Consider the following 14,826-nt stretch of genomic DNA (forward strand, 5'->3'; position numbering starts at 1 on the left):
AAACAGTTTATTTAGTTATTTTTTACAGACACCAGGCCACAAGTTACCTATCTGAATTACTGTAATGGATATGTTTTTTTAAAAGGTGATCTTTATCATACAAATTCACAATAAAGCTTGTACTGAGGATGATGGTTTGTGTCATCTGACTGGTTTAGACGGGTATACTGTATACATATACAAAGCATTGTCCAAAATGTCTTGGTATGTCCCCTTCACTGGTCTAACTACAGGGGTCACAGCGGTCGCGGCTGTGATGTGTACTTGTGAGTGTGAGCATGCATGTGTGCTTCTGTGTGTGTGAGCATGCATGTGTACTTGCGTGTTTGATCATGAATGTGTACTTGTGTGTATGAGCATGGATGTGTACTGTAATTGTGTAGGTGTATGAGGATGGATGTGTAATTGTGTGTGAGCATAGATGTGTAATTGTGTAAGTGAGGTGAGATGGAGTATGTGTAACTGAGTATGAGTAAGTGTGTGTAATTTGTGTTTCATTATGTTGTATGTTGAAAGGGGGGCAAGGGGCAAAGAAGGCATGGACCAGTTGTTGGAGGGCCCGGGGCAATATTTCACACCAGGGCCCCATGGTTTCTAGTTAGGCTACAGGTCTCCTTCTCATACCAAGACATTTTTGGACAATGCCATCATTCCAGCTTTGTGGGAACAGTTAGGTGAAGGCCCTTTTCTCTTCCAGCATGACTGTGGATGAGTTTGGTGTGGAAGAACTTGACTGGCCCGCAAAGAGCCCTAACATTAACACCATCAAACACCTTTGGGGTGACCTCGGAACAGAGATTGTCAGCCAGGCCCTCTCGTCCAACATCAGTGCCAACAAGTTCCAACAAAAACACTCCAAAATCTTGTGGAAAGCCTTCCCAGTGGGAACTGTTATTGCTGCAAATGGGAACAGCGTCATATTAACGTCTATGTATTGAGAAGACAAAACTTTGGCAGTAGAATGGATCATACTGAAGAGCTCAGTGACTTTCACTGTCATAGGACCCCACGTCAGTTTATGAAATTTCTTCCCTGTTGGGTCTGCCCCGGTCCACTCTAAGTGTTATTATTGTGAAATGAAAAAGTGGAAGCAGCGGTAGATCACACACACTCACAGTGAGGGGCCGCGAAGCGATGAAGTGTGTAGAAATCGCCTGTCCTCTGTAGCACCACTTATTATAGTGATATAAGCTGCCCCTGGGAGCAACATCAGGACAATCGCAGTGTAGTGAGCTTCATTAAATATCTTCTGAGCAGAGTGAAAGCCGGAGATCACTATGTTCAACGTCTAGAATTGAATTGGTGTAAAGTACACCACCACTGGACTCTGGATAAATTACTTTTGCTCTCTGGAAGTCTAATGGATGAATCTGTGTGTGTGTGGCGGATGCTTACTGTTAAGTTTGGTGGATGAGGGATAAAGGTGCAAGGATATTTTAAGGTTTGGGCCAGGCCCCATAGTTTCAGTGGAGGTTAATGTTACTGCTACAGCATTTAAAAACATTTTAGACAATTATATGCTGTCTTTACTGTTTCAGCCCCTTGCACGTAGCAAGCTCCATAAAGACATGGTTTGACAGGTTTGGTATGGAAGAACTTAAGTGGCCTGCACAGACCCCTGACTTTAACATTATCAGTTGAGAGAAAGGTGAAGTACTGTATGTAATTGTGTGTATACAATAGTGTCAGAGTCAGTGTGTTTTTGTGTATATGTAAAGTGTCAGTCAAAGTGTGTGTGTGCATATTTAGAGTTCTGTGAGTGTATGTATGTCTATCGTAGTGCCAGATTCAGTGTGTATGTCTCCATAGTGTTAGAGTGGTGTAATTTCATATACGTATAGCCTTATATGTGTGCGTGTATGTGTATAAGTGGGGTACTAACATGTATGGTGTTTATGTAATACAGTATTGCATTAGCATGAGTGTATGTCAGCATATTATAGCGTAAACATATGTGTACATAAGCATAGAATGTTAGCGTGTTTGCCTTACTGTAAGGTGTCATGGAGCATAAGATGTTAACATGTGTCTGTTCCTGTATGGTGTTAGTGCGTGTAAATGTATGGTTTGTGTATGGCAAGGCTCGGCAAACCTTCAGTGCCAGGAAAATGAAATTAAATTGGCTGGTTTCAAAGATATCACAAATAAGGCAAAAGTGCAAACTGACTTAATGTCAAAATAAAAAAATAAAAATAAAACTAACTTCTTTGCCCCCAAACATATGCATCCCCTGTACTCAAGGGATGTTGCTGAACGCACATCTGGGTTTTTGGCAGTGACATATACCAGGAACTATAAATTCTTACAAAAAATACCAAAAAATTACTACTACAAAAACTTTGACAAAGGCTGGTGGTAAAATTAGTGCAAGTAAATGGTTAAAATACCAGCATTTTAAATACCCTGGGGTATGTAGTTTTCAAAAATACATGGTTTGATGGGGTAAGTTGAATTAGCCGGGTTTCAAAGATCTCACAAATAGGATATGGGGGCACAATGATCACATCAAAAACCAAATTGCACATGTCCAAAATGTGGCCTTTTACCCCCAAAACAACTCAACCCGCCCAGGCATGAGTGGTATCACTAGTACAGTGATACCACTCATGCCTGGGCGGGAGATGTTGCTAAATACATATTGGGGTGTTTGGAAGAAATATATACCAGGAGCTATCAATGTATGCCTGAATTAAAATGTGTATATAAAAAAACCCCAAAAAAACACTTTTAAGAAGGGTAATGTGTGCATGGAAAGAGTTAAAATCAGGGCCGGCCTTTGGGGTGTGCGACCTGTGCGACTGCACAGGGCTCCACACTCCAGGGGGCGACGCCGCGGGGTACGCTGCCGCCAGTAGCGTACCTAGCGGGTGCCGCTCATCAGGGGGGCACCCGGCACCCCTCCAGAGACGGACAGTAATGTCCGCCGCTGGAGGAGCAGGCTCGCAAGGGAGCGATTTTAAGCCGGTTTAAGGATCTCCCTTGAACCCGGCTTAAAATCACTCAAGGGAGCCGGAGGTCTGTTAAAGACCTCCGATACCGCTCCCTTGTGATCCGCGCGGCAACAGCTGCTGTGCGCCGGGGTTTGTTGTCAGATCCCGGCGCACAACACTGAAGCCGCGCCCACCGCTGTCCGTGCCCTCTGACCCGGAAGAAGACAGAAGAACTGAAGAAGAGGAGCGAAGAGAAGGAAGATGAGCTGTAAGGAGAAAAGAGGAAAGGTAGGAAAACATTCAGTGAGTGTGTGGATTGGTATATATGGATTCATGTGTGGATTGGTATATATATGTGGATTGGTATATATATGTGGATTGGTATATGTGTGTGGATTGGTATGTGTGGATTAGTGTATATGTGTGGATTAGTATATATATATGTGTGGATTGGTATATATATGTGGATTAGTATATATGTGTGTGGATTGGTATAAATATGTGTGGATTGGTATAAATATGTGTGGATTGGTATGTGTGTGGATTGGTGTATATGTGTGGATTGGTAAGTGTGTGAGAGTGATGGGTGTTATGCTGTACCATTTCCAATGTCTTTTTCATGCTCTAAAAGTACATCATAACTCCCATCACTCTATACTGTTCCATACAGTGGCAGAGCTGGGAGGCAGAGGCCTTGCACCCCCACCGCAGGACTCCTGAAAGGTAAGTGAACTTCAAAGATGGAAAGGGTAGATAGTTAGGAGGGGGTAGATAGGGAGAAGGGAGTGAGACGGGAAAGGGGGTAGATAGGGAGAAGGGAGTGAGAAGGGGTAGATAGGGCAGAAGGGAGTGAGAAGGGGTAGATAGGGCAATCATACTCCTATCATGCCAAGTCTGCGAGTACATCCTGGAATCTGGGTATGCCTGGGCATGATAGGAATGTGATTGCTGTTAATTATATATATATATATATATATATATATATATATATATATATATATATATATATAATATTCTTATTTAATTGTTTTGTCCTATTTTGGTGTGTTACTTACTTTAAAGAAAAGTGTTAGATTTCTTTATGGTGTGGGGGGGTCATATTCGGTTTTGGCCAGGTAAATGCTGCACTTTCGGTTACAGTCCAGAATTCGTTTCGGTGCATCCCTACTACTAAGCCAGACAATGAGGTGGTAGGCCTACACCACATCAATGTTTGGCGTAGTATATAGTGATTGGGGTTTTGTTACAAGTTTTTATTCCTTTCTTTTTTTGGGATGGGGGGGCGCCAGAGGAGTAGTCCGCACAAAGCGCCAGAACACCTAAGGCCAGCTCTGGTTAAAATGCTGGCATTTAAAAAACCTTGGGATGTCAAGTTTTCAAAATTATGTGGCTTGATAGGGGTGAATTGAACCGAGCAGCTTCAAATGGCACTTGGAGGCAGAATGACCAGTTTTGAAAAAAGAAAAAAAAATCGTTTTGAAAGAGCAAAACGCTACTTATTGCCATATAGCTTGAAGAAAAAAAGAAAAAAAAAAGGGAGGTATTTCTAAACTCAGGACACATTGTAGAATCTATTTTTCATTGGCATTTGTAGATGAGTAAAAGATTTTTCAACATATTTTATAATACATTAGATATGCCCAAAATAATGGTATTTAAAGAAAGCACTTATGTAACTTGTGTGTGTGTACACTAAAATGTGAGCGAACAAAATTACAGCTAAACACAAAAGCACTACACAAATGTTAACAGCCATTATATGTTTGATTAGGATATTAATGTTCATAGAGTAAAGGGTAAAGCATTTAATATACAAATATTAATCAAGACAAAAAAAAACAAAAAAAAGGTTTATGGAATTTTATTTGTCCAAGCAAATATGACACTTAACACTCTTAAATAACATTCATACAAATAGATTAGTGCAGGTAACCTATGTTTATATAATAATATTTACAGGTTTTTTTTAAATGGTCACAGAGCAATGTATGCAAAAGTTTCTTAATATGGCCTAACAGTAGTGTAATGTAAATTACCAAAATCATAAATCAACCATAAATGCCCAAGGAGGACTGTAACAGAACATATAACTAATTTATATTTGCAATGCAAAAAGAGGTGGGTAACATTCATTAACATTCACTGAAATCATTAATATTTGTTGACTTTATTAGTTCAATGGCCTACGTAATGTCAGTGTGGCAAGTGTAGTTCTAGCATCAAGCCGCATCTTCTTTACAACTTATATTGACATTCAATTAGACATTTTTCAAGTAACAAGGCAAAGTGGCTGTAATGCAAGAATGTCAAGAACTACACTAAAAAGAATCCCATGGCATTTAATAAACAGGTTTTATTTTAAATAATTTTTTTTTAAATATGGCACTGGCCATAATCAAGTGGACAGACAAATAAAAAAAAATGGCGTCATACCATTACCCACAGCCGATACAGTTATCAAGCACCTAGGGGACAACCGAGAAAAAGGCATTGTACATTAATAAGATCAGAGGACTCGGAGCACAGTGCAGTGGTTGTGTCCATGGTTGTGAAATAAAGATCTGGATCATGTCAACACTTTTAATCTACGACACCTTCATTCTGGTTTGCCATCGGGGTTAGGTGTACATAGTTGTGTCAAATCTGGATCCTTGTCTGCATCGTAAAGGATGATGGTAACAGTTTGAAATGGAATCCATAAATTCTATCTCTGCTCTAAATAAGTGGTGAACATGAAAGCAACACAGACGTACGAATGCACCCTACAATTCTCACCTTCTTCTTATCAGGTTGTTACCAGCTTGCATGGCGATATTGGACAAATAACCATATATAATAGTATTCCAGTTTGATGCAGGAAGCACAGATATGCTACGATGCCAAGATACAATTAAGAAAAAAAAAATATGGGCAAAGTAAGAAATATCTGGCATATATCCAAAATGGCCCCTTTTTGTATTTTTCTATACCGCTTGAGACAAAAACAACACTGTCAGCAGTGAACAATAATTTTAGAAATATTAAACTATTTAGGTATTATTTTCATACAAAAAGACTACAATTTAGGAAGAAATGAAACACCATAGAGTATTCTACGTCGCCTCATGTTCAAGGTTTACCCTTAGGGGAATCTGCTGCATTGCAGATTTTATTACATTAGGGCAAAAGCTATTTTTGGAGACAGTGATGTATGGAAAACAGCTGTTCGGAAGTCTTTCCGCTCTACGCTGGTCATTTGTACTGTCTTTGAAATAACCGGTCTGATTTGACAGATCTGCTAACAAGATGGTTCCTTCAGAAAACCATTACCATCACAAAAAAACTTTAATAAATACAGTAGCAAAAAAATAATAAAAAACACATACTCACATCTCCTATGGGAATTCTGCTCATACAAAAACTAATGTGTAAAGCTGCAAATATCTGGCACAATACTAAGTCACGAGAAGAGGAGATTGCGGCAACAATGCATCATGTATGTTACCTTCCGGACTTTAACACAGTCTAATCTTTAAGTAATTCAGCTATCACCAGTCATTTGAGAGAACCCGTGAGTATGGCTAGTCCCTGTTTACATGGCACAATCAGATCCTCCTCCCAATGTACTGCATACTATTCTTACAGGCAAAGCACTACACATGGTAAGCATGGCTTTCCATCAAGAACTTTCACGATTGGCCTATGCCCTACTTAGTGAAGGACAGAAAAAAAAAGTTGCTTTTTTTTTTTTGTTTAAATATGCAGTATATAGTTAAACTGATACAGAACAAGGACTTTTGTATATTGACAATTTGAATATAAGGTATGAAAATCCCTTTTTACGTTTGCTTATCATTCTGGCTTGGAATGTTATTTTTAAAATGTTCTTACAGTTTCGAGTTAGGTTTGTGGATTTTTGAGATCAAAATTTCAAAAAGACCAAGCCTGCCAGAACAGCATATCCAAGAACCAGGAAAAGTACTTTCAGCAAGCGGTCATTTTTCTCTTCCAACTCCTTCACTAAAATCTCAAAAAAGGTGACAAACAGAAACGTCCCTCCTGCAATGCCTTGTAAGAGCGCAGAAGTGATGCTGCTGGCCATATTTTGGGCACTCTCTATGACCATTCCAATAGCAATGCCGACAGGAATCATGATGCTCACTAATACAGCCATCTTGGCAGCATCTCTCAGAAGAATGTTTGTTTTGGCCATGCTGACACCTAGGGCAACTGCCACCAAGGTTTCATGGATAATGACACCAATGAAAAGGCTCAGCACCTTATCACCTTCCTCCTGCAGGCCAAGCGCAAGGCCCTCAAAGACAGAGTGGGCTGACAAAGCAAACACCAAGCTGAAAAGACGAAGGGGGCTTGATTTAGAAAGCTCTTGAATGTTCAGGCTGTGAGAGTGATGGCTGTGGCCCCCTTCATAGAGGTTATGACTCCGATTGGATGATATAAACGGACTTTCATATTCAGAGTCACTGCCAACATCTGACCCAGCGTTAAACGTTTCCATGTCGATAAAAGATGGTTTCTCCTTTCGAAAAGTCAGAATAGCCTGTTCCACAAAGACTGTGAGGAAAAATCCGACGACCATAATGGTTTCTGCCAACGGATAATCAGTATTGAGGTTTCCCATTTTAAGAATATCGGCAAACTGCAAAGAATAAAAAGGTTGTCATACAAGATCAATACGGAACTCTTCAAAGGATATAAAAATTTAAAGCAATTTACAGATGGCTAATGCAAGATCAAAGAGAAAATGGCTGCCCATGCTGTTGAGATGTGGGAGCGAGGTCCAAGTGTGCTATACACAGACTTAGTAACAGTGACTATCTTGTCTCATTCAACTAAACATAAAACAAAACTGTGGAATAATCAGCAGGGACAGTTCACAGATCGTTATGGGGATGGCTCCATTTTTACCACCTTACCCTAGAACGCCTCAATTGTGTTTAAACAAATAAACGCAAGTGTAAAGATGATGTAGCATAGCAATGTGGTTTCATTGTAACTTTTTGTTTTCATCTGTCATTATTGCCTTTACGCATAATAGTGCAATTTGGTAAATTTGACCAAATATATCAGAAGGGCTTTTCTAAGCAGGGTTAGACTAAAGGAAAGGAAGTGGTTCAAATTCCACTGAAGCCCTAAACCATATAATAGTACAAGCTTTGCTTTTGACAATGAATTAAATAACCTTAATAAAATCGTTTACTAAAAAGGTATGTACTACCAGAGACACCTAAACAGTAATATACCTTGTCTCTCACGGCAGGAAGCAGCGCATTAAAGCAGGTGGCCAAGAACACTCCGCCAGCAAACGAATTACACAAGGTGAGGATTCTTCTGGACCTTGAGGCCTTCTCACAATCTGCTTCAATGATCTTGACGGGTAGAAGAGATCCTAACATCATCAGCACAAACACCGCCAGCAAGCACAGCAGTTTGGCCAATATGAGATTCATTCTGACTATTGAGATGCTTGCTGGTCAAAGAAAGACCACCAACGTCAGGCCGAAACAATTAATGAAGCTTTGCGTTTAACAAGTAAGTGGAGACGGTAACTCATCCTCACGGCTTGGCGGGGAACTACACATGGGAAACAAAGCATATACACAGAACGTTACTTGTACGAGAATCAGAATAAAGTGACATATTCATGAGCCGGACTGAAAAGTTCAACTTGTTCACATCCATGGGTTAATTCACATCTTGACGTGAGCCGATTATAGTGTTAATGTTATCTTAATTATACCTTGAACGCACAGAGGAGTTCCCGTGTTTTTCGACCAGCATGGAATTTTAACAAAGCAAATAAATGAGGACATTTAGACTTCATAATTAGAAGCTCCTTAATACAACTTGACTTGGAACCACACCTCAAACATATTGCTGCTGGTGTGTTTTGAGGATTTTATAAAAACAAATTCAACAAATTTACCATATTCCTGGTCCCTCAGATTACCTGAAGATGTTTAAACACCTTAAGCGTTGCTCTCTGAATGTATTTACATCATGACTTGAGCAAAAGGGTAAACGAAAATAGGTAATAGGGAGCCAGCGGAGAGTTTCACAGAGCGGGGAAGCAGAAGAGGAGCGACGTGCAAGGAAGATAAGCCTAGCAGCATTATTTAGGACAGACTGCAGAGGAGAGAGTCGGTGGAATGCCAACCAGAAGAGTGTTGCAGTAGTCAAGATGGGAAGTGATAAATTAATCCAAGTTTTTGTGGATTCATGGGCGAAGAATGACTGGAGTCAAGCTATCAGACACTTTCAAATCAGTGGTCATGCCATCAGACGCTTTTTCTTTAGATTAGCAAAAGATGCCTTAGACCTGGAAATGTGATTACAATCATATAATGTTACAATTTTTAGTGGATTTTGCAGAGTTCTCACACAAATATATCTCCCTGCAAAATTAGATACGTTTATTAAACAATTTAAAGGTAAATATCCGCTAGCAAATTACCTTTTATTACATTTCTGCATATATTACAAAATTCCACCGTTGGACCAACACATTTACACTGCACATATCTCACACACACACCCCTATATAATATGTTACAATATGGTGCATTTTTACTGTGGAAATTTAAAGATATAGCACCCCAAATATCAGCGCAGTACTTGATAAATGTCATATTTCAACATTCTACATGGGGTTAAAAAAAATCCCCCATTGGACCAATACAGTTACACTGCACATATCTCAAACACAACCCCCTCTATTATTTCTGAGAATATGGTGCATTTTTACTGTGGAAATTTAAAGCTATAGTGCCCCAAATATCAGCCCGGTAGACAGCAACCGTAATTTTTCAACATTCTACATGGGGTTGAAAAAAATTCCCCCATTGGACCAATACAGTTACACTGCAGATATCTCAAAGACATGCCCTCTATTGTTTCTGAGAATATGGTGCATTTTTACTGTGGAAATTTAAAGCTATAGCGCCCCAAATATTAGCCCAATACATAGCAAATGGGATTTTTCTAAAATCTAGAGGGTTAAAAAAAATTCCTCCATTGGACCAATTCAGTTACAGTGCAAATATCTCAAACACACCATCCTCTATGATTTTTGATAATATGGTGCATTTTTACTGTGAAAATTTAAAGCTATTGCGCCCCAAATATCAGCCCAGTGGACAGCTAATGGGATTTTTCAATATTCTACAGGGGGTTAAAAAAAATTCCCCCATTGGACCAATACAGTTACACTGAAGATATCTCAAACACATGCCCCTCTATTATTTCTGAGGATATGGTGCATTTTTACTGTGGAAATTTAAAGCCATAGCACCCCAAACTATTAGCCCAATATATAGCAAATGGGATTTTTTAAAAATCTACAGGGGTTAAAAAAAATTCCTCCATTGGACCAATTCAGTTACACTGCAGATATCTAAAACACATCCCCCTCTATTGTTTCTGAGAATATAGTGCATTTTTACTGTGGAAATTTAAAGATACAGTGCCCCAATTATCAGCCCAATATATAGCAAATGGGATTTTTCAACATTCTACAGGGGGTTAAAAAACATTCCCCCATTGGACCAATACAGTTATACTGCAGATATCTCAAACACATGCCCCTCTATTGTTTCTGAGAATATGGTGCATGTTTACTAGACTTGTGCATTCGTCTTCAGGCGAACATGAAAACGAATATGAAGACTGCGTTTTCGTGTTCGTTCCGAAGACACGCCGAAGAGAAGACAAACCAATTGTTTGATGCCAGAGGAAGACCCTGCAGGTGACCAATAGGCTCATCCCTGTTCAATTAGTTAAATGTCCGTACGAGCGACCAATAAAGTCGCTCGTACGAACATTTAACCAATTGAACAGGGAGGGAGACCAGTGGCATCTGCAGGGTAAGTTGCAGCATTGGGGTTTTAAAACCTCAATGCTGCAACTTACCTGGCACATCCCACTGGTCTCCCTCCCTGTTCAATTAGTTAAATGTCCGTACGAGCGACCAATAAAGTCGCTAGTACAGACATTTAACTAATTGAACAGGGAGGGAGACCAGTGGCATCTGCAGGGTAAGTTGCAGCATTGGGGTTTTAAAACCTCAATGCTGCAACTTACCCGGCACATCCCACTGGTCTCCCTCCCTGTTCAATTAGTTAGTCTGTGCCGGGTTAAATGTCCGTACGAGCGACCAATAAAGTCGCTCGTACGGACATTTAACTAATTGAACAGGGAGGGAGACCAGTGGCATCTGCAGGGTAAGTTGCAGCATTGGGGTTAAAGTCGCTCGTACGGACATTTAACTAATTGAACAGGGAGGGAGACCAGTGGGATGTGCCGGGTAAGTTGCAGCATTGAGGTTTTAAAACTCATCTACAAACACCAGACAAGCCAGAAGGCTTGTTTTTCCCTCAGAAAGCTCATGGTGCTTTCACAACCACAAGGGATTCTGGGTCACCACTCATGGACAGCTGTTTCGTCCTTCATGGGACTTGGTGTCTGTAGATGAGTGTTTAATAATACTTCTACTACCCCTTAAATTTAAGTGGAAGGGTTTCCATCACCTTTTACCCACCATAACTTATGTAATGGTATTTCTTAGCTACCCCAAGCCTCAACTATTAAGCCAGTATCACAACCTCATGCTGATGAGTCCCATGAAGGACGAAACAGCTGTCCATGAGTGGTGATCTGGCTATTGTACCTCTTCCCGAGTTTTGTATAAAGGCTGTCTTGTACAGCGGGCAATTACTTTCAAGGGATCCATGTATAAAGTGGATATAGAGGCAAAGGTGATAATTGTTAACCTTATTTGCATGTGCCTACCCAGAATCCCTTGTGGTTGTGAAAGCACCATGAGCTTTCTGAGGGAAAAACAAGCCTTCTGGCTTGTCTGGTGTCTGTAGATGAGTGTTTAATAATACTTCTACTACCCCTTAGATATCTGCAGTGTAACTGTATTGGTCCAATGGAGGATTTTTTTTTAACCCTCTGTCGATTTTAGAAAAATCCTATTTGCTATGTATTGGGCTAATATTTGGGGCGCTATAGCTTTAAATTTCCACAGTAAAAATGCACCATATTCTGAGAAACAATAGAGGGGCATGTGTTTGAGATATCTGCAGTGTAACTGTATTGGTCCAATGGGGGAATTTGTTTTAACCCCATGTAGAATGTTGAAAAATCCCATTAGCTGTCCACTGGGCTGATATTTGGGGCGCCATAGCTTTAAATTTCCACTGTAAAAATGCACCATATTCTCAGAAATAATAGAGGATGGTGTGTTTGAGATATTTGCAGTGTAACTGTATTGGTCCAATGGGGGAATTTTTTTTAACCCCATGTAGAATGTTGAAAAATCCCATTTGCTATATATTGGGCTGATATTTGGGGCACTGTATCTTTAAATTTCCACAGTAAAAATGCACTATATTCTCAGAAACAATAGAGGGGCATGTGTTTGAGATATCTGCAGTGTAACTGTATTGGTCCATTGGGGGAATTTTTTTTAACCCCCTGTAGAATGTTGAAAAATGGCAGTTGCTGTCTACCGGGATGATATTTGGGGCGCTATAGCTTTAAATTTCCACTGTAAAAATGCACCATATTCTCAGAAATAATAGAGGGGGTTGTGTTTGAGATATGTGCAGTGTAACTGTATTGGTCCAATGGGGGAATTTTTTTTAACCCCATGTAGAATGTTGAAATATGACATTTATCAAGTACTGCACTGCTATTTGGGGTGCTATATCTTTAAATTTCCACAGTAAAAATGCACCATATTGTAACATATTATATAGGGGTGTGTGTGTGAGATATGTGCAGTGTAAATGTGTTGGTCCAACGGTGGAATTTTGTCATATATGCAGAAATGTAATAAAAGCGATATTTACCTTTAAATTGTTTAATAAACGTATCTAATTTTGCAGGGAGATATAAATCCACTAAATATTGTAACATTATATGATTATAATCACATTTCCAGGTCTAATGCACCTTTTGCTAATCTAAAGAAAAAGCGTCTGATGGCATGACCACTGATTTGAAAGTGTCTGATAGCTTGACTCCAGTGAAGAATGGGCGGATGCGAGAGATGTTTTTTAGGTGCAAGTGGCAGGATCTGGCGAGGGATGAAGGAGAGGTTTGAGTCAAGGATGAGCCCAAAGCATTGGGCCTACATAGCAATATTTTAACCCGGTACCAGTTATACAAATGGCGGGAGTTCAATTTTTAAGGCAGAATCCAATATAAATTCAAATGTTTGTGAGGTAATTTTTTGGAAGTGAAACACTACTTCCTTGAACAGGTAGTTTTGTAGAGAATAACATATCTGCAAGTTCTTCTTTATATATATATATATATATATATATATATATATATATAATATCTTTGTTCTGAAAAGCCCTCAACCATCACTTCCGAGGGTGACATTAACAGCATTAATATGTACGTGGTTGAGTTATCTCATATACACACCACGAATAGGGCTAAGATACCTTAATAATTTGTTTAATTTCCATAGAAATGAACTCATTGACCTTCAACATCTATGACGAAATCTATAGAAGACTGATGGGCTGGAGGCTTCGTCACGCCTATTAAAGCTACACAATTATTGGTTATCATCGGTCCGTCACAATAACCGATTCCAGATAACCGACAGCCATCCCTCCCTGTACTTATAGGGATATTAAATACATACATATAACAGCCATGCATAACGTTCATACTGACACACGGACTCCGGTACGCATCGGACGCCATTTCCCGGCAGCTCTACGTTCCCTGTTGACGCTGTTTCCGTGAATCCTGTCACGTGGCAGCTTCTTCCTGAACCGAGACCGGCTGACCTTCCAGAAACCATCACACAGGAGCCCCACCCTTCAAGGGCGCGTTCAATGCGATAGGTGACTGGTGAGGAGATACATAGAATGCGCGGTCTGATTGGCTGAAGTGCCTGTCATTCCAAGATCTCGCATGTACGACATTGATTACGGTACGCGTTTACAAACGCCCGCTCGTTACAGTGATGTTAGCTTAGTTCCGGCTGACAGCCCATTACGGAGCTATCCACCGGTCAGTGCTGAAGGGGATATGCGTACAAAAGCCGACTATTAACAAAAAACGACATTTGTGTCTTATTCCTATACATCTATTTTTGTAGTAGAACCCAGTTGCAGAAATACTCACATCTATATAACTATTACACAGCTTTTTGTCAGAACGCATAGCATGTCACCCACACAACCAACTCTGTTGTGGGTACGCATGCAATTTTCGTTTGATGCTGCATTGCACAGATAAAAATGTATACTTTGCAAGGTAGAAATTCCATCACAAATCATCCAAAAACGATCATTTCCCACACCAGGATGCACTGTCCATGTAAAGACATGTGTACTAATAAAGCTCCAGTGAACAAAGTTGCAATATGATGCACTGGCCCAATGGAATTAGAATACAATAAAAATATATTATGTATAATAATCTGAGTCATGTTATGCTCTTATACGCTACTAGCATGTCCATTGTATGTAGTAGCAGTTAGAACGGTTACACATATATGTGTGTGTAAGAGTTCCAATAACCTTAGGGCATACACACTCCTCCGCCATAACAGAAGAGCCACATGTGCCAGCATTAGCACGCAGTGTCGTAGAATCTGATTTTATAGATGCACACACTTATGTCTGCATCACTTATAGCCGAATATAACTTACTATAATTATGGTGTTTAACCTAGAAATGCCAGGAAGCCTAAATGGCACAGTCACTTCAGTTTCTGGCATACTCATCCCACTTTAGTAGCCGCTAGATAAGGCTACCTATGAAACAAATGGATCAGGAATAGAATGTCCAGACACCATGCTACATATTGCTTGGCTGACAGCAGCCATCTGCTCAAAACCCATTGCCATAAACCCAAATAATAATA

General features: G+C 40.0%; 1 protein-coding gene across 2 annotated transcripts; it reads right to left on the reverse strand.

The window, feature by feature from the left end:
* Nucleotides 1-6,545: 6,545 nt before the first annotated feature.
* SLC39A3 (solute carrier family 39 member 3) lies at nucleotides 6,546-13,999 on the reverse strand. 2 transcript variants are annotated; one of them, XM_053465196.1, is made up of 3 exons: nucleotides 13,626-13,999; nucleotides 8,174-8,504; nucleotides 6,546-7,569 (listed from the first exon to the last, which is right to left on the reverse strand). In XM_053465196.1, the coding sequence occupies exons 2-3, from the start codon at nucleotides 8,378-8,380 to the stop codon at nucleotides 6,832-6,834; spliced, it is 945 nt and encodes a 314-aa protein (XP_053321171.1). In that variant the 5' UTR covers nucleotides 8,381-8,504; nucleotides 13,626-13,999; the 3' UTR covers nucleotides 6,546-6,831. The 2 variants fall into 2 exon arrangements, with proteins under 2 accessions (XP_053321171.1, XP_053321163.1); XM_053465188.1 differs by having other exon boundaries at nucleotides 13,594-13,999.
* Nucleotides 14,000-14,826: the final 827 nt, after the last annotated feature.

Source organism: Spea bombifrons, chromosome 1 (assembly GCF_027358695.1).
Source record: "Spea bombifrons isolate aSpeBom1 chromosome 1, aSpeBom1.2.pri, whole genome shotgun sequence".
Taxonomy (NCBI): Eukaryota; Metazoa; Chordata; class Amphibia; order Anura; family Pelobatidae; genus Spea; species Spea bombifrons.